The sequence below is a fragment of the Salmo salar genome, chromosome ssa10 (genome assembly GCF_905237065.1).
Source record: "Salmo salar chromosome ssa10, Ssal_v3.1, whole genome shotgun sequence".
Taxonomy (NCBI): domain Eukaryota; kingdom Metazoa; phylum Chordata; class Actinopteri; order Salmoniformes; family Salmonidae; genus Salmo; species Salmo salar.
The window spans coordinates 106,029,462-106,049,071 of NC_059451.1; the positions used below are offsets into that span (position 1 = coordinate 106,029,462).

A 19,610-nucleotide genomic window follows, 5' to 3' on the forward strand; every position below is an offset into this window, starting at 1 on the left:
TTAGCATTCCAAATAAAGTGAATTTCTTTTGGCTAAAAACGAGTCGTCTGGAGTAGGCAACACCATCAGTAAGTAAACTGTGATAGGACCAAAGAGTTAATCAATGTGATTTCTTTCCATAAATAGACATGTACAGTGCATTCGGAAAGTATTCAGACCTCTTGACTTATTCCACGTTTTGTTACGTTTCAGCCTTATTCTAAAATGGATTAAATAGTTATTTTCCCTCATTAATCTACACACAATACCCCATAATGACAAAGCAAAAACAGGTTTTTATGTAATATAAAAAACTGAAATATCACATTTACATAAGTATTCAGACCCTTTTCTATGAGACTCGAAATTGAGCTCAGATTCATCCTGTTTCCATTGATCATCCTTGAGATGTTTCTATAACTTGATTGGAGTCCACCTGTGGTAAATTCAATTGATTGGACATGATTTGGAAAGGCACACACCCATCTATATAAGGTCCCACAGTTGACGGTGCATGTCAGAGCAAAAACCAAGCCTTGAGGTCAAAGGAACTGTCCGTAGAGCTCTGAGACAGGATTATCTCGAGGCACGGATCTGGGGAAGGGTACCAAAACATTTCTGCAGCATTGAAGGTCCCCAAGAATACAGTGGCCTCCATCATTCTTAAATGGAAGAAGTTTGGAGCCGCCAAGACTCTTGCTAGGGCTGGCCGCCTGGCCAAACTGAGCAAATGGGGGGAGAAGAGAAGGGCCTTGGTCAGGAAGGTGACCAAGAACCCAATGGTCACTCTGACAGAGCTCCAGAGTTCCTCTGTGGAGATGGGAGAACCTTCCAGAAGGACAACCTATCGCTGCAGCACTCCACCAATCAGGCCTTTATGGTAGAGTGGCCAGACGGAAGCCACTCCTCAGTAAAAGGCACATGACTGCCCGCTTAGAATTTGCCAAAAGGCACATAAGGACTCAGACCATGAGAAACAAGATTCTCTGGTCTGATGAAACCAAAATTGTACTCTTTGGCCTGAATGCCAAGCGTCACGTCTGGAGGAAACCTGGCGCCATCCCTATTGGTGAAGCATGTTGGTGGCAGCATCACGCTGTGGGAATGTTTTCCAGAGACTGGGAGACTAGTCAGGATCAAGGGACAGGTAAACGAAGCAAAGTACAGAGAGGTCCTTGATGAAAACCTGCTCCAGAGCGCTCAGGACCTGACTGGACAACGCCCCTAAGCACACAGCTAAGACACGGCTGGTGTGGCTTCGGGACAAGTCTCTGAATGTTCTTGAGTGGCCCAGCCAGAGCCTGGACTTGAACCCGATCTAACACCCCTTGAGAGATCTGAAAATAGCTGTGCAGCGACGCTCCCCATCCAACCTGACAGAGCTTGAGAGGATCTGCAGAGAATAATGGGAGAAACTCCCCAAATACAGGTGTGCCAAGCTTGTAGCGTCATCCCCAAGAAGACTCGGGGCTGTCATCACTGCCAAAGGTACTTCAACTATGCACTGAGTAAAGGGTCTGAATACTTACGGAAATGTGATATTTCCGTTTGTTTATATTTAATACATTTGCAAAAAAAACAATGCTTTGTCATTATGGGGTATTGTGTGTAGATAGAGGGGAAAAATGTATTTAATACATTTTAGAATAAGTCCAACGTAACAAAATGTGGAAAAAGTCAAGGGGTCTGAATACTTTCCGAATGCACTGTACATACCTCTCCGTGGTTGCAGCATCTTATCTGAGATATGAATACCAAGTATGTCTACTTCACCATCCACCAATTTTAATGGTAAACTACAATACGTAATATGGTACACTTGACATAATTAGGTTTTAGTCAAGAGAGGCTAGAAAAGTGATCAAGATCTTCATTGAGACTGTGCAAGGATCCAGATTGCGGACTCAATAAAATACTTTATTCATTGCAATACATTGACACTTTTGTTTTTATCCCCTGGATTTCTAACCCCTTGATGTTCTTGTTGGATCTGATTTTAATAGCTAGTATTTCGATGGCCATAAATAGATATGGAGACTAGAGGTCGACCGATTAATCAGAATGGCCGATTTAATTAGGGCCGATTTCAAGTTTTCGTAACAATCGGTAATCGGTATTTTTGGCCACCCATTTGCCGATTTATTATTATTATTGCCCGCCTGTCCTGCATCACTACTCTGGACGGTTCTGACTTAGAATATGTGGACAACTACAAATACCTAGGTGTCTGGTTAGACTGTAAACTCTCCTTCCAGACTCACATCAAACATCTCCAATCCAAAGTTAAATCAAGAATTGGCTTCCTATTTCGCAACAAAGCATCCTTCACTCATGCTGCCAAACATACCCTCGTAAAACTGACCATCCTACCGATCCTCGACTTTGGCGATGTCATTTACAAAATAGCCTCCAATACCGTACTCAACAAACTGGATGCAGTCTATCACAGTGCCATCCGTTTTGTCACCAAAGCCCCATATACTACCCACCACTGCGACCTGTACGCTCTCGTTGGCTGGCCTTCACTTCATAATCGTCGCCAAACCCACTGGCTCCAGGTCATCTACAAGACTCTGCTAGGTAAAGTCCCCCCTTATCTCCGCTCACTGGTCACCATAGCAGCACCCACCTGTAGCACGCGCTCCTGCAGGTATATCTCACAGGGCACCCCCAAAGCCAACTCCTCCCTTGGCCGTCTTTCTTTCCAGTTCTCTGCTGCCAATGACTGGAACGAACTACAAAAATCTCTGAAACTGGAAACGCTTATCTCCCTCACTAGCTTTAAGCACCAGCTGTCAGAGCAGCTCACAGATCACTGCACCTGTACATAGCCCATCTATAATTTAGCCCAAACAACTACCTCTTCCCCTACTGTATTTATTTATTTTATTTTGCTCCTTTGCACCCCATTATTTCTATTTCTACTTTGCACTTTCTTCTATTACAAATCTACCATTCCAGTGTTTTACTTGCTATATTGTATTTACTTTGCCACCATGGACTTTTTTTTGCCTTTACCTCCCTTATCTCACCTCATTTGCTCACATTGTACATAGACATTGTACGTACATAGACTTATTTTTCTACTGTATTATTGACTGTATATTTGTTTTACTCCATGTGTAACTCTGTGTTGTTGTATGTTGTCGAACTGCTTTGCTTTATCTTGGCCAGGTCGCAATTGTAAATGATAACTTGTTCTCAACTTGCCTACCTGGTTAAATAAAGGTGAAATAAAATAAATAAAAAAATAAAGATAAAATACAGAACGGTTCCGTATGTCACTGAAAGAAAAAAACTTTTGTTTTCGAGATGATAGTTTTCGGATTCGACCATATTAATGACCTAAGGCTCGTATTTCTGTGTGTTTATTATATTATAATGAAGTCTATGATTTGATAGAGCAGTCTGACTGAGCGGTGGTAGGCAGCAGCTGGCTCGTAAGCATTCATTTAAACAGCCCTTCGCTGTGCTTCAAGCATTGCGCTGTTTATGACTTCAACCTGGGTGGGTATAATTTGTGGAACGTTCCAACAGGAATCTATTCCAAAAAAGTAGTAAATAACAAGGTTTCCAAAAAACAACGCATACGAAGTTGTATTGCGGCAGAATAAGATACCGGGTAGGGAGTGGTCTATTTCATTGCATTTTTCACTCATCACGAAAAATGTCTGTCCTCACATGTCTGTTTGCCTATGGACAAACATTAAGAATAAGCTATGTGGTGAGTTGATGCCTATTCGGCAGCTCGTTAGCTAGGTTTGTATGCGTTGCTACTTTGTATGCGTTGTTGGTTGGCAACCTTTTACTTTACGTTTTTTGGAACAGATTCCTGTTGGAACGTTCCACAAATTATACCCACCCCTTCAAGCCTATCAACTCCCAAGATTAGGCTGGTGTAACCGATGTGAAATGGCTAGCTAGTTAGCCGGGTGCACGCTAATAGCGTTTCAAACGTCACTCGCTCTGAAACTTGGAGTAGTTTTTTCCCTTCCTCTGCATGGGTAGCACTGCTTCGAGGGTGGCTGTTGTCGATGTGTTCCTGGTTTGAGCCCAGGTAGGAGTGAGGAGAGGGACGGAAGCTATACTGTTACACTGGCAATACTAAAGTGCCTATAAGAACAACCAATAGTCAAAGGTATATGAAATACAAATCGTATAGAGAGAAATAGTCCTATAATTCCTATAATAATATAATAACTACAACCTAAAACTTCTTACCTGGGAATATTGAAGACTCATGTTAAAAGGAACCACTAGCTTTCATATATTCCCATGTTCTGAGCAAGGCACTTAAACATTAGCTTTCTTACATGGCACATATTGCACTTTTACTTTCTTCTCCAACACTTTGTTTTGCATTATTTAAACCAAATTGAACATGTTTCATTATTTATTATAGCCTAAATTGATTTTATTGATGTATTATATTAAGTTAAAATAAGTGTTCATTCAGTATGGTTGTAATTGTCATTATAAAAATAAAAAAAACTGAAAATAATCGGCCGATTAATCGGTATCGGTTTTTTGGGACCCCCAATAATCGGTATCGGCGTTGAAAAATCATAGACAGCTTTGTTTTGCTCCTCTTAACAGCTCAATACTTTCTGAGAAGTAACCATTATTTACTATTTTACACAATGGCGTTGCTGTACATAACTTTTACACATTGTATAAGAGATTCACCGAAATTAAAGTAGTCCAGGCATTTATATATAAATTCTAGTTGTACTTTATCAAACGCCTTTTCAAAATCTGCTATGAAGACCAGGCCTGTTATCTTTGACGTTTCATAGTGTTCAATTGTTTCAAGTAATTGTCGTTTATTATCTCCACTATATCGTCCTTGTAAAAAACCTGTCTGATCAGGATGAACAATATCTGGTAAAACCTTTTTTATTCTGTATGCAATGCATTTCGCCAGGATTTTCACATCACAACATTGAAGTGTAAGAGGCCTCCAGTTTTTTTTAAATGGACTCGATCTTAAACACACTATCTTAAGTACTGTAGTCATGCTTAATACATGATGAGTTAGCCTGAGGAGAGGAGAGATTAGGCAATCTCTCTGTTTACTGTGGTGCACTGCACTACAGTGATGGTTAGCTGACGCTGCGTCTGAAGTGGCCCCCAATTCCCTATTTAGTCCACTACTTTTGACCAGGTATCTTGGGCCTTGGTCAACTACATAGGGAGTAGGGTGCCATTTTGGACACACACTATGTATTCCTCCCTCTCTAAGACTGATTTATTTAATTGCCCTTCTTCCACAAAGGTGTTCCATAATGCGCTGTGCATCCACAGGGTGGGAGAACGTGTATGGCTTTGACATGACCTGCATCCGTAACGTGGCCATGAAGGAGCCCCTGGTGGACATAGTGGACCCCAAACAGATGGTCACCAACTCCTTCCTGATCAAGGTCCGCTTTGTCTTCATTTGACGTGTGTGCATGTGTGTGTGGATGTGTGTAGAACTATTGCATGTCTCTGTGTGTGACTGTATGTGTGGGTAGGTCATTTGTTGTATTTGTGGAGAACCAGCAGTGTGAAAGCCCACTGTTGAATCACAAAGCATTGCGTCAGCGTTGTCTCTGCCCATAAAAACGACACCCTCTCTGCGAAGTTTTAAACTTTGTCTTCTGTGCCCGTTTCATTGTACCCTACGATGTAACTGCAATGATGAGAGAGATGTTCTTCTTTGTTTTATTATCTCGCTGCCATACTGTGTTCATCCATGTCTCAAGAGGACCACAATCCCTTTATTGTGTTATCCTCCATGATTTTACTCATGTCCACCTATGGCTTTTTCAAGATTTATGTGTGCTTGTTTTTTAAAATAGTTGAAATAATAAAGTAAACAAAAAAAACTCTAGGCTAATGCAGTGTAGGATTTACATAACCGGTGTTACTGTTATTAGTATAATGGGCCACCAGATGAGATCTTGATCTGCTCTTCGAATGGTGAACATAGCTGCTAAGCTTCAGGTTTTGGACTGCTGAGATGTGTACTTCTCATCCACCTGCCTCAACGTAACTTGGCATTGTTGAAAACACACTGTAGGATTCAAGACTTTTTCAACTGTTTAACCTAATTCAAAATCAGGAAAGAGGCCATACGTTACAGTAAAGAGACTGTAAATCATCCATATACATATCACAATCTAGTGGCGTATGTCCTCAGTTGTAAATGGACAATATTTCACCCTAATGTGATCCTCCAATTCCAGCCTTCTGGCCATACTTTCTCTGTCCTTCACTACTAGCTACAGATTGTGCCATGCATGTTAATTCCCATGTCTAGACTGCTGATTGTCTGATTGTCTTGTTTACCTAGATGACTATTATTGATTGGATTGCCATTTCTAAGTGCATGTGTTTATGTTGTTTCTTTCTAAAGCCTTTTGTCTGTAATAATAACAAGCAGGGAAATAATCTTTGAAAAGTCAGTGTTTTATCTTCAAGATTTTGATACTGGCGCCTTGTTTGCACTCACGCCTGGCAAGATTAAACCTGACAACCCAGAAAATGACACGCCACTGACAAGGTGTTGCATGTCTCTGAATGGATTATAGGATGAGTCCTTTAATTAATATTGTACACAGACAGCGTGCAAAGGAGCTTAGGTTGAGGTTGTTAAAGGGATCAAATAAGTTCCTCGTGTTCAAAATGTTTCCTTTCCGAAGAGGAATTGTTGTCCTGCACTATGAAATATGACTTTAAGGAGTTTGTGGCGCATAACCAAAGTAAACAGAAAGCTGGGAGCTGTTTGAGAAAGATAGCAGGGGACGTTGACTTTGAATTATGCTGTTTTAACTGCTGATCGCCCGATACATAAAAATTGTATTTTTCCACTGCAAATGTGGCACTTTGTGCCCCCCCCCCTGCGGTGAGTACATTATAGGGGACTGCATAACAACACAGTATCTGAGCTCTAAACCATCTGCTTACCTAGTAGCAACGGATTCAGATGGGAGGACGCTCCTGATTTCTCTGTAATCAAACGCTAACGTGATTTGGGAACCGCTGGTGTGCTGACATTTGAGTGAAAGATGAAATGTGGGCCTCACCGGAGCAGAAAGCTGTGTTTCACAACCATATGCTCTCCTCTCCCACTGCAGAATCACAAGGCATTAGATACCCTTTTAAAATATGGGATATGAATCATACTGTAGGAGGTCTATAAAGGAGCAGGATGTGAGCACAATACAAGCCTGACAATAGTTACTGCCTTGGTTCTCCAGCCAAATGACCCCATCTTCTCCTTGTTCATCCACCTTTAGTGGGGGTTTCTGGGCTGGTCCCTCTGGGGTGAGGGGGGGTTAGTGGGGTTTGGTTTCAGCTCTGTGGCCCTTGAACCCAAAGGGAGAGGTTGGAGCAGAGAGCAGCGGCTTCAGCTCTGACAGAGAGAACAAGAGGCTCAGGGATAATACAGGACACAATGCCCAGGGGCACCGCCACATAGATCATATGACTCACATATAAGACATGCACGTGGGCCTGCTCCTTACAAGACTTAAGACTTGTAAGACAACAGAGGAAGAGTTAGGCCTAAATGTACATACACAATGGAGAAACCACTGTGCTGGCAGTGAATGGTGTGAATAGAACCCCAATCACTATGGATTATGTATGTGATTAGCATTAAAACTGCTAGCTGTAGATGTAACAGGGAAGTGTGGTTGTTGTCCCTCTTCAACAGGAGGTGGACATCTATACAGTGAAGACTGAGGACTTGTCCTTCACCTCAGCCTTCTGCCTTCAGATCCAGAGGAACGACTACATCCACGCCCTGGTCACCTACTTTAACATCGAGTTCACCAAGTGTCACAAGAAGACTGGCTTCTCCACCGGTACATTTTCAACTCTCTCTCTTCCTGTTCTCGGCCTCTCTCTTTCTCTGTTATTGATTTTCACACAGGCATACCAGTTGTAGCATAATTGTGGATGTAAGATTGACATGTGATTAATAAGAGGAATGTGTAGGTCAGGGGTCGGCAACAGGCAATTGTTGGGGGACGACGACAATAAACTGGATGATAAGAAAGTATGAGCAATAAAGGAAGTCTCGGTGTGGAAGGCTCATTAGCACTCTTTGTACCGTAGTACTAGCAGCTCTTCAGTTCACGGTGTCGTTATCAGACCAACTTCTGCAGACCTAGGGTTTTATCCTTTTAATTGGCGGCAGCAGCAGATTATAGCCTAGGAGAGTCCTGCTGCTCCCTGACAGGTTAGCTAGAGTTCCTGCTCCCTGCCCAGCATCCATTCTCCCTATGGGTTCCATCCCAAGACAAAGAACCCCCTCTAATGAGCTCTTTGATAAGCCAGAAAGGCCTAGACTACAACAGCAAACGCTGATACACTATATATATAAAAGTAAGTGGACACCCCTTAAAATTAGTTGATTTGGCTATTTCAGCCACACCTGTTGCTGACAGAGTAATACAATTGAGCACACAGCGATGCAATCTCCATAGACAAACATTGGCAGTAGAATGACCTTACTGAAGATCTCTGTGTCTTTCAATGTGGCACTGTCATTGGATGCCACCTTTCCAACAAGTCAGTTTGTCAAATTTTGGCCCTGCTAGAGCTGCCCCAGTCAACTGTAAGTGCTGTTACTGTGAAGTGGAAGCATCTAGGAGCAGCAATGGCTTAGCTGCGAAGTGGTGGCCACACAAGCTCACAGAACGGGACTGCCAAGTGCTAAAGTGCATAGCGCTCCAAAGCAACGTCAGCACTGGAAGCAACGTCTGCACAAGAACTGTTTGTCGGAAGCTTCATGAAATGGTTTTCCATGGCCAAGCAGCCGCACACAAGCCTAAGATCACCATGGGCAATGCCAAGCGTCGGCTGGAGGGGTGTAACGCTCGCCGCAATTTGACTGTGGAGCAGCGGAAACGCGTTCTCTGGAGTGATGAATCACGCTTCACCATCTGGCAGTCCGACCATCTGGGTTTGCCGGATGCCAGGAGAACGCTACCTGCCCCAATGCATAGTGCCAACTGTAAAGTTTGGTAGAGGAGGAATACTGGTCTGGTAATATTTTTCATGGTTCGGACTAGGCCCCTTAGTTCCAGTGAAGGGAAATCTTAATGCTATAGCATACAATCATATTGTAGATGATTCTGTGCTTCCAACTTTGTGGCTTACAGTTTGGAGAAGGCCCTTCTCTGTTTCAGCATGACAATGCCCCCGTGCAGAAAGCGAGGTCCATACAGAAATGGTTTGTCGAAATCGATGTGGAAAAACTTGACTGGCCTGCACAGAGCCCTGACCTCAACCCCATCGAACACCTTTGGGATGAATTGGAATGCCGACTGCGAGCCAGGCCTAATCGCCCAACATCAGTGCCCGATCTCACTAATGCGCTTGTGGCTGAATGGAAGCAAGTCCCAGCAGCAATGTTCCAACATCTAGTGGAAAGCCTTCCCAGAAGAGTGGAGGCTGTTATAGAAGTAAAGGATGGACAAATTCCATATTAATGCCCATGATTTTGGAATGAGATGTTTGACGAGCAGGTGTCCACATACTTTTGGTCATGTAGTGTATCAAGGCTAAAATTAGAAGACCTTTGAGGCCCCAGTTGATTTGCATGTCCACAGAACGTAGAGCGATGAGCTGAGTTCATTTGGATCAGTCAGTGAGCGACCTCTAGTGGTGGTGTGATGTTATATATTTTGTGATGTAATACCACATAATATTTTCATTCGGTTGCCTTCATTTGAATTTGGGACGCACATAGGAGACTTTGAACTGTGACTTTCTGTGGCGTACATTTTGCAGAGGCAGTGGCAAGATGACCATGTGTTGTCACTCTGCAAAGTGGACCATGTCTTAATTTTGACCTCCAATCATACAGCTCTTCCACCTCTTTGTATTGATTTGAGCCAGTCCATCAGACCAAATCACCTTAGCCAACGCTAAATCTTGCTACCCTCGCTGCACCCCTGATACGCACCTAAATGCACACATAGAGGCTTAAGTCCTTTACGGCCATTGATTTCCTATATTCTCCTGAAGGACAGGTATATAGTTTATGGAGCACACAGAGACACTCAGACATGCTGAGTGGAGGTAGAAAAAGTTCAAGTTATCTGCTGCTGGAAAATAACTCACCCATTGAATTAGCAAAACAAATCGAATCAAATTGTATTTGTCACATGCGCCGAATACAACAGTAGACCTTACCGTGAAACGCTTACTTACAAGCCCTTAACCAACAATGCAGTTCAAGAAATAGAGTTAAGAAAATATTTTCTGAATAAGCTAAAGTAAAAAAAAGATATGTATGTATGTGTTAAAAGATATTTCGATTACAATAACAAGGCTATATACAGGGGTACCAGTACCGAGTCAATGTGAGGGGGTACAGGTTAGCTGAGGTCATTTGTAAAGTGACTATGCATAGATAAACAGCGAGTAGCAGCAGTGTAAAAACAAAGGGTTGAGGGGGTCAAAGTAAATAGTCTTTGACAATTTTTTGGGCCTTCCTCTGACACCGCCTAGTGTATAGGTCCTGGATGTCAGGAAGCTTGGCCCCAGTGATGTACTGGGCCGTACACACTACCCTCTGTAGTGCCTTACGGTCAGATGCCTAGCAGTTGCCATACCAGGCGGTGATGCAACCGGTCAGGATGCTCTCGATGGTGCAGCTGTAGAACCTTTTGATGATCTGGGGACCCATGCCAAATCTTTTCAGTCTCCTGAGGAGGAAAAGGTGTTGTCGTGCCCTCTTCACAACTATAGATTTACCTATTCTGTTTGTTCCCACACAGCTTTCATACTCTGTGTGTGTTTATGCAGCAACCATGCTGATCAGCAACTCCTTTTTTTCCATGAGCCCTCAAATGGTGTACCTTTTTAAAGGTGCAAAGTTACCCCAGGACAGCCGGCTGAAATTTGATTCAAGGTGTATTGACCTTTGACTTGGTCAAGCAATCGTTTAACAGTGCATTCTCAAGGGGGCGCACACTTTTGTTTGGGGCGGTGGTGTCAGCTGTCAGCAGTGTGCAGCTGGAGATAAGCTGACACACACATATACACACACAATTCAGCGGAATGCATGATGAGTGGCGAGGTAATGGGAGGATAAAGATTGATCAAGACAAATGTCGGTGGGGAGGTCAACCCAGTCAGTTACTCTTATCTGTTCGTTATATCAATGATATTTATATCCTCAACCAGCATTTTAGCATCACACATCTGTGGTGTTTGTAAATAGCATGATGATTAGTGATCAGGGTTCAATCCCTCAGGCTTTCAGACTTATCATGTCACAATTCAGAGAGCCTAGCTGTCCTGGAAATTCAGCAATACAAGTTGAAATGCATTTAAACAAATCCTGCATTGCATTTTTGACATTAAGTGCATTCATTCCATTAACTGGGAAATGTACAAATAATGAATTTCAATTCCAAAGATTTTACTGAGTTACAGTTCATATAGGGGTCAAAACTTTGGCTCATGATTGTTTTGGTGTTAAGGGTAAATGTTCTGGGGGTCATCTCTACTCTAAGGGCCGAATTCTAAAATTAACTCTTCAGTAGACAATTATGCATAATTTACGGGAAAATACGAGTATAAGGGGCAGTGCAGTCAAAAACATGATTTTCCTTTGTTTTATATACTGTATATTTCCACACTATGAGGTTGGAATAATACTGTGAAATTGTGAAAATTATGATAATACCCTTTTAGTGTAAGAGCTGTTTGAAAAGACCTGGAATTTCAGCTCGTTTAGCGTGGGTGGAGTTTTGGCCTGCCTGGCTACATCACCAGGCGGTATAAGATCTCAGCGATCTCTGATCTCTAATCTCTGATCTGATCTCTGATCTCAAGATCTCGGCGATCACTGCCTCATTGCCTGCACCCGTAATGGGTCAGCGGTCAAACGACCTCCACTCATCACTGTCAAACGCTCCCTGAAACATTTCAACGAGCAAGCCTTTCTAATCGACCTGGCCCTGGTATCCTGGAAGGATATTGACCTCATCCCGTCAGTAGAGGATGCCTGGTTATTTTTTTTAAATGCCTTCCTCACCATTTTAAATAAGCATGCCCCTTTCAAGAAATTTAGAACCAGGAACAGATATAGCCCTTGGTTCTCCCCAGACCTGACTGCCCTTAACCAACACAAAAATATCCTGTGGCGTTCTGCATTAGCATCGAACTGCCCCCGCGATATGCAACTTTTCAGGGAAGTTAGAAACCAATACACACAGGCAGTTAGAAACGCCAAGGCTAGCTTTTTCAAACAGAAATTTGCTTCCTGCAACTCAAACTCTAAAAAGTTCTGGGACATTGTAAAGTCCATGGAGAATAAGAACACCTCCTCCCAACTGCCCACTGCACTGAGGATAGGAAACTCTGTCACCACCGATAAGCCCACTATAATTGAGAATTTCAATAAGCATTTTTCTACGGCTGGCCATGCTTTCCACCTAACTACCCCTACTGCATTCAACAGCACTGCACCCCTCACAGCTACTCGCCCAAGCCTCCCCATTTCTCCTTCTCCCAAATCCATTCAGCTGATGTTCTGAAAGAGCTGCAAAATCTGGACCCCTACAAATCAGCTGGGCTTGACAATCTGGACCCTTTCTTTCTAAAATTATCTGCTGAAATTATTGCAACCCCTATTACTAGCCTGTTCAATCTCTCTTGTGTCGTCTGAGATTCCCATAGATTGGAAAGCAGCTGCTGTCATCCCCCTCTTCAAAGGAGGTTGGCGTGATCCTGGACAACACCCTGTCGTTCTCCACTAACATCAAGGCGGTGACCCGATCCTGTAGGTTCATGCTCTACAACATTCGCAGAGTACGACCCTGCCTCACACAGGAAGCGGCACAGGTCCTAATCCAGGCACTTGTCATCTCCCGTCTGGATTACTGCAACTCGCTGTTGGCTGGGCTCCCTGCCTGTGCCATTAAACCCCTACAACTCATCCAGAACGCCGCAGCCCATCTGGTGTTCAACCTTCCCAAGTTCTCTCACGTCACCCCGCTCCTCCGCTCTCTCCACTGGCTTCCAGTTGAAGCTCGCATCCGCTACAAGACCATGGTGATTGCCTACGGAGCTGTGAAGGGAACGGCACCTCCATACCTTCAGGCTCTGATCAGGCCCTACACCCAAACAAGGGCACTGCGTTCATCCACCTCTGGCCTGCTGGCCCCCCTACCTCTGAGGAAGCACAGTTCCCGCTCAGCCCAGTCAAAACTGTTCGCTGCTCTGGCACCCCAATGGTGGAACAAGCTCCCTCACGACGCCAGGACAGCGGAGTCAATCACCACCTTCCGGAGACACCTGAAACCCCACCTCTTTAAGGAATACCTAGGATAGGATAAAGTAATCCTTCTAACCCCCCCCTTAAAAGATTTAGATGCACTATTGTAAAGTGGTTGTTCCACTGGATATCATAAGGTGAATGCACCAATTTGTAAGTCGCTCTGGATAAGAGCGTCTGCTAAATGACTTAAATGTAAATGTAAATGTAAATGAGGTGACACTCTTGACCCAAATTGCTACAGACCTATATCCATCCTACCCTGCCTTTCTAAGGTCTTCGAAAGCCAAGTCAACAAACAGATTACCGACCATTTCGAATCCCACCGCACCCTCTCCGCTATGCAATCTGGTTTCAGAGCTGGTCATGGGTGCACCTCAGCCACGCTCAAGGTCCTAAACGACATCGTAACCGCCATCGATAAGAAACAATACTGTGCTGCCGTATTCATTGACCTGGCCAAAGCTTTTGACTCTGTTAATCACCACATCCTCATCGGCAGACTCAGTAGCCTTGGTTTCTCAAACGATTGCGTCGCCTGGTTCACCAACTACTTCTCTGACAGAGTTCAGTGTGTCAAATCGGAGGGCCTGCTGTCCGGACCTCTGGCAGTCTCTATGGGAGTACCACAGGGTTCAATTCTTGGGCGAACTCTTTTCTCTGTATACATCAATGATGTCGCTCTTGCTGCTGGTGAATCTCTGATCCACCTCTACGCAGACGACACCATTCTGTATACTTCTGGCCCTTCTTTGGACACTGTGTTAACAACCCTCCAGACGAGCTTCAATGCCATTCAACTCTCCTTCCGTGGTCTCCAACTGCTCCTAAACACAAGTAAAACTAAATGCATGCTCTTCAACCGATCGCTGCCTGCACCTGCCCGCCTGTCCAGCATCACTTCTCTGGACGGTTCTAACTTAGAATTTGTGGACAACTACAAATACCTAGGTGTCTGGTTAGACTGTAAACTCTCCTTCCAGACTCACATCAATCATCTCCAATCCAAAGTTAAATCTAGAGTTGGCTTCCTATTTCGCAACAAAGCATCCTTCACTCATGCTGCCAAACATACCCTCGTAAAACTGACCATCCTACCAATCCTCGACTTCGGCGATGTCATTTACAAAATAGCCTCCAATACCCTACTCAACAAGCTGGATGCAGTCTATCACACTGCCATCCGTTTTGTCACCAAAGCCCCATATACTACCCACCACTGCGACCTGTACGCTCTCGTTGGCTGGCCTTCGCTTCATAATTGTCGCCAAACACATTGGCTCCAGGTCATCTACAAGACCCTGCTAGGTAAAGTCCCCCCTTATCTCCGCTCACTGGTCACCATAGCAGCACCCACCTGTAGCACGCGCTCCAGCAGGTATATCTCTCTGGTCACCCCTAAAGCCAACTCCTCCTTTGGTCGTCTCTCCTTCCAGTTCTCTGCTGCCAATGACTGGAACGAACTACAAAAATCTCTGAAACTGGAAACACTTATCTCCCTCACTAGCTTTAAGCACCAGCTATCAGAGCAGCTCCCAGATCACTGCACCTGTACATAGCCCATCTATAATTTAGCCCAAACTACTACCTCTTCCCCTACTGTATTTATTTATTTAATTTATTTTGCTCCTTTGCACCATATTATTTATATTTTAACTTTGAACTTTCTTCAAACTACAAATCTACCATTCCAGTGTTTTACTTGCTATATTGTATTTACTTTGCCACCATGGCCTTTTTTGCCTTTACCTCCCTTACCTCACATCATTTGCTCACATTGTATATAGTCTTATTTTTTTCTACTGCATCATTGATTGTATGTTGTTTTACTCCATGTGTAACTCTGTGTTTTTGTATGTTGTCGAACTGCTTTGCTTTATCTTGGCCAGGTCGCAATTGTAAATGAGAACTTGTTCTCAACTTGCCTACCTGGTTAAATAAAGGTGAAATAAATAAATAAAAATAAATAAATAAGTTAATAGACCAATAACAAAGATCATTTCAAACCTCTGTGCCATTAACAGCTCGTTTTCGGGGTACATATCCCTCCCTCCCTAGTCTCAGACCACCCCCAGACAGTCCTAGCAAAATTATTGCTTGAAAAATGGCTTTTTGCTAATAAGCTATTTATTTCTTTTTGACCATTGTAATTGAAAACAATTACGGAGAAATTATTTGATATTAAGATAAAAACGGTTGCATTGGACCTTTTTAAGCACACTGACCTGAAGTTAGGATTTGGCCTTAACTGCCTGTCTGTCTTCCTACAGCCCCTGATGCTCCATACACACACTGGAAACAGACAGTGTTCTACCTGGAGGACTACCTGACTGTGAGGAAAGGGGAAGAGATCATCGGCAGCATCAACATGAAGCCCAACGACAAGAACATAGTGAGTATCTGGAATCTATGACCAGTAAAAAGTAATCAACTGAGAAGTTATGCTTATAAGGGTCATTTCTGGGACACAGTCTAGAATCTCCATTGAAAGGGCTTTGTAGTCCAGGACTAGGCTAAATCTGTGTCTGGGAAAACCCTCCCATCTAGGTACCAGGTTTGTTCTGGTCCCCATAATGTTTTTTAAAGGCCCTAGCCCCTATCTACTGCATGATAGCTAGAGAACCAGGCCCCACAGGGATAGGTACAGGCCATGCATATATCATTTCAGGCAGATAAAGCATTTATTCTAACATTATATAGCTGGAAAGAAACTAAATTCCACTGCTACTTCTCCACAATAGACAGCTTGTTTTAATCATCTTTGTGATAAAGGTCAAAGGAGAGAAAACACTGATCATTCCCAGACCAAACAGGAGATGATACAGAGTCCTGGAATCCACCCTCTTTCCTCATCTGTCAAGCCCATGTTCAGGTGACAGGCCTGAAATAAGAAACCACTCACTCTGATTTCTCTCTCTTTCCCCCCTGGTGAATTCTCTTTCTCTCTCTGTCTCTTTCTTTCTCTCTTTCTCTTTCTTTCTCTCTGTCTCTGTGTCTCTGTGTCTCTGTCTTGCAGCGTGACTTGGACTTTACCTTTGAGTTGGATTTCAAAGGACAGTTATGTGAGGCAGCCATCTCCCACGACTACAAGATGCGTTAGCTAGGTGTCCAACAGGGAGAGCCGGTGCGCAGTGCTGCCTGCAGCCCCACAGAGGCACTCCCCTTAACAACAGACACTGAGAAGAGAGAATGGGGTGGAAGGAGACGAGAGAGTGGGATGGAAGAATGAGAGAGGTTGGGATGGAGGGAGGAGATGGTGGGATGCAGGAATCAAAGAGGAGATACAGGGATGAGAGAGAATAGATGAAGGAAGGATGAGAGAGGATGGCTGGAGAGATGGTGAGATAGGCCAGATCAGAGGAATCAGGTGATGAGAGAAGAGTAAAGGGGTGGCACTCCAAGCAATATCAACATGCCCACATCAACACCTCTCACCGGCACTTTTTAAATTAAATTTTTTTTAAATTTAACCTTTATTTAACTAGGCAAGTCTTAACTGTTAGGCCACCTGTTCAGAGGACAACTTTGAATGTAACACCTTGTGAATTCAAGAATGCTCTAGTCATAATGAATGTTATTGATTATTTATCTATATTGTTATCTTGATTTTGTTCATTGTTCTTCCAAAATAATCAGGCCACAGGATTAGTTAGCACTTTTTAAAATGTCTTAATTTTTTCCCCCCTTTTTTGGGAAAATATTTTCTATGTGAGCTCCAGTGTTTGGAGTCCATTATGATCAATTACTGCAGTTACTGTACTTTGCATATAATTATACTTTTTAATATTCTACATCCTAGGGCAGTATCTTCTATCTTCAAATATACTTTTAAATGACCCAATTTTGCATGTTTGTAAATAATCCTCACCATGTCTGGTAGTGCAGTAATTAAATGTATCGGTCAAGAAAAATTCAGTGCTGCATAATGTATGTGTAACGATGTGAATGATAGTGTTTGTAATCAGGTCATGTACTGTAGCTTTTTGGGAGTGTGCAATATAACAGTATGAGCGCTCATACATTTGCGCAGCTTGCACTCCAAAGTGTGGTCTGTGGTTTCTGTTAGAGCTGTGATGTCGGCGTTGTAATCAGCATAGTCTGCGGCTCTTGTCTAGATGCCTGCAAAAGCTCCTGATTACAAGGCCTACCCCACTGGGCAGACACTCATCTTCAATAATAACCATTGTCTCTTAAATTCTGTGTACACACTGAAGCCATACCAAGAAGTGGTGAGTGTGCCGCAGCATTCAGTGGGTGGGGCCTCACATCGGTAGCTGCTGCTCACTGAACTTCTCTCAACTTGAGGGCCTTGTAGTTACTATGCTTTCCCTGTCTCTGCTGATCTCGGGTCAGTAACTGGCCTGTCCTCAGAGCCTGGCCTAGCAACTGTCAGCAGTTAGTCCTGTCCTTAGATTAGTAGCAGAGAGTTCATTCCAGCCTCTGCTCAGCGCTGGAGTTGGACTCTCAGGCGGCAGCTCCTTCCCTTCACATGTGCTCTTACTAACTCTTAAGGTCATCGCCAAGGCAACAACTGTGTGACCTCCCCTCAGTTGTGTAGTACTGTTACACCATCCTTCCTTACCAAAGACATTCTATCTGCAGCAAGGATACAGACTCACTTCCAGTCCCCTCGCTCTTCCATGCCTCTCAATGAAGCTCATCAGCACAACACTTATGACTGTTCAGAAAACGTACAGTGTGACATGCCATGTATGAATAGACTAGTGGCTGGAAATGAGTGAGTGACATTTGGCTCATGTACAATCTGTTCCGTAAAGAGTCTGCATTTTGATCTAGAAGGGCAGGGACCGGTAGTTTCATGTTGAGAGAGCTGTCTCTTGTGAGCACATAGTATGTCTTTCTTACCTTTTTTGCCTTTGATCCAGTATCAACTTGTGTATGTCTAGCACAGCGTGTGAAATATAATAAAAAAGCAGAATACTATGAAGAAAATCTAACTGAAATAGTATCCACTAAGTAGATTGTGTGCAATAGCATGCATACAACACTGTTGTCTTTGGAATTAAGTCAGTGATTTAAGCTAACTAACTTTAAAGTTTACCCTTCAGCAGATATAACACTTGATAAGTATTATTCCTGTTTACCACTCATGGCATTCATTTAATTATTTACACCTGGTAACCTGCCTAAGTACTAAAACATGGTTACCACTATTTCATTCAAGTCAGCTACTGAAATTGTGCTATATGTTCATTTTGTATGACAATTACATTTTCTGTAGAGTTTAAAAATAGTGCTATTCAAGCATTGTATTGTATTGTTAATTTTACCTGCTGTCATGTAAGAGTTAAATAAAAGTTAAGCTAAAGACTAACATTGTCCACTAGGTGGCATCTGTAATTCAAGTTTTTCACAAGACCCCTGAAATATACAATATCAATTTATTATTCAGAGAAACCATAACATTTTTCATATTTACATTTTCACATTATTGTGCGAGGCACAGTAACGTGGCACAAATGCACCCGGGTTGGTTAGTTTAGAGTGGCCATAGCACACTGTCAAATACACAAGAGATACTCTACACTGGAGGACCCCAAAGGACGATTTGTCAGTGTTCCTCAACATCCCAGAACATACACATACTAATGACACCTCCATTGTCTCATAGGTATCTATTGGAAGCTAAATTACTATACTGTACGAGTGCAGTGATGGTGTACATTACAGTATGTTATATTTACAACAAATTCACAGCTGGAGCACAAGATCATTTGTTCAAGAATACTTGGTGCTATATCAACTTTTATGGAATTATGAGAAATGTTTTAGCGTGTCCACAAACAAATACTTTAAGAGATCTGGTTATGGAAAAGGCATATCACTTGGCAAGATTGAGCAAACAACTGCAGTTCAACAGACAGACAACTCCTTCATAGAAATAACACTGCGCCAATTACATTAAAAAAAAACAAATAGGGGTGACAGTTTGCATGCAAACGCTTTGATAGAGGTACAGTATGGCAGAGCTCCACTGTCATTGCAAAGGCATTTCTATACACATAGTTGACTTCTGGACAATTGTCCCCACATACAACAGTAAACCTTATTACGTTTGAGAGAGGCTAATCTAGTAGCCAAATTGATCTGAGATAAATAGAGTCAAAATCTGACCGATAATATTAACTCTTCTTTACTGTTGGAAATGTTCAATTGGTTCTGAACAAAATCCCCATTTCACAAATTGTCCAAAACCTAACCCAGCCATTTACTTTCTTAACTTTTTCATTTTTATACAGTATATAACTCACTGTTGGTTTTGGCTTAGCTGGTTAAATACATTTTAATTAAAAATAAATTGTGGTTATTAGGAAAATACATCTATATG

General features: G+C 42.9%; 1 protein-coding gene across 1 annotated transcript in view; it reads left to right on the forward strand.

Annotated features, from left to right (window-relative positions):
- The window catches only part of LOC106561384 (protein arginine N-methyltransferase 8-B), a 44,288-nt gene extending 25,692 nt beyond the window's left edge, over positions 1–18,596 (forward strand). Inside the window, exons 7-10 of the mRNA XM_014125274.2 lie at positions 5,284–5,399; positions 7,679–7,829; positions 15,532–15,653; positions 16,278–18,596. Coding sequence (XP_013980749.1) covers positions 5,284–5,399; positions 7,679–7,829; positions 15,532–15,653; positions 16,278–16,361 — 473 coding nt within the window. The 3' untranslated portion in view covers positions 16,362–18,596. The remainder of the gene's footprint in view (positions 1–5,283; positions 5,400–7,678; positions 7,830–15,531; positions 15,654–16,277) is intronic.
- The last annotated feature ends 1,014 nt before the right edge of the window (positions 18,597–19,610 follow it).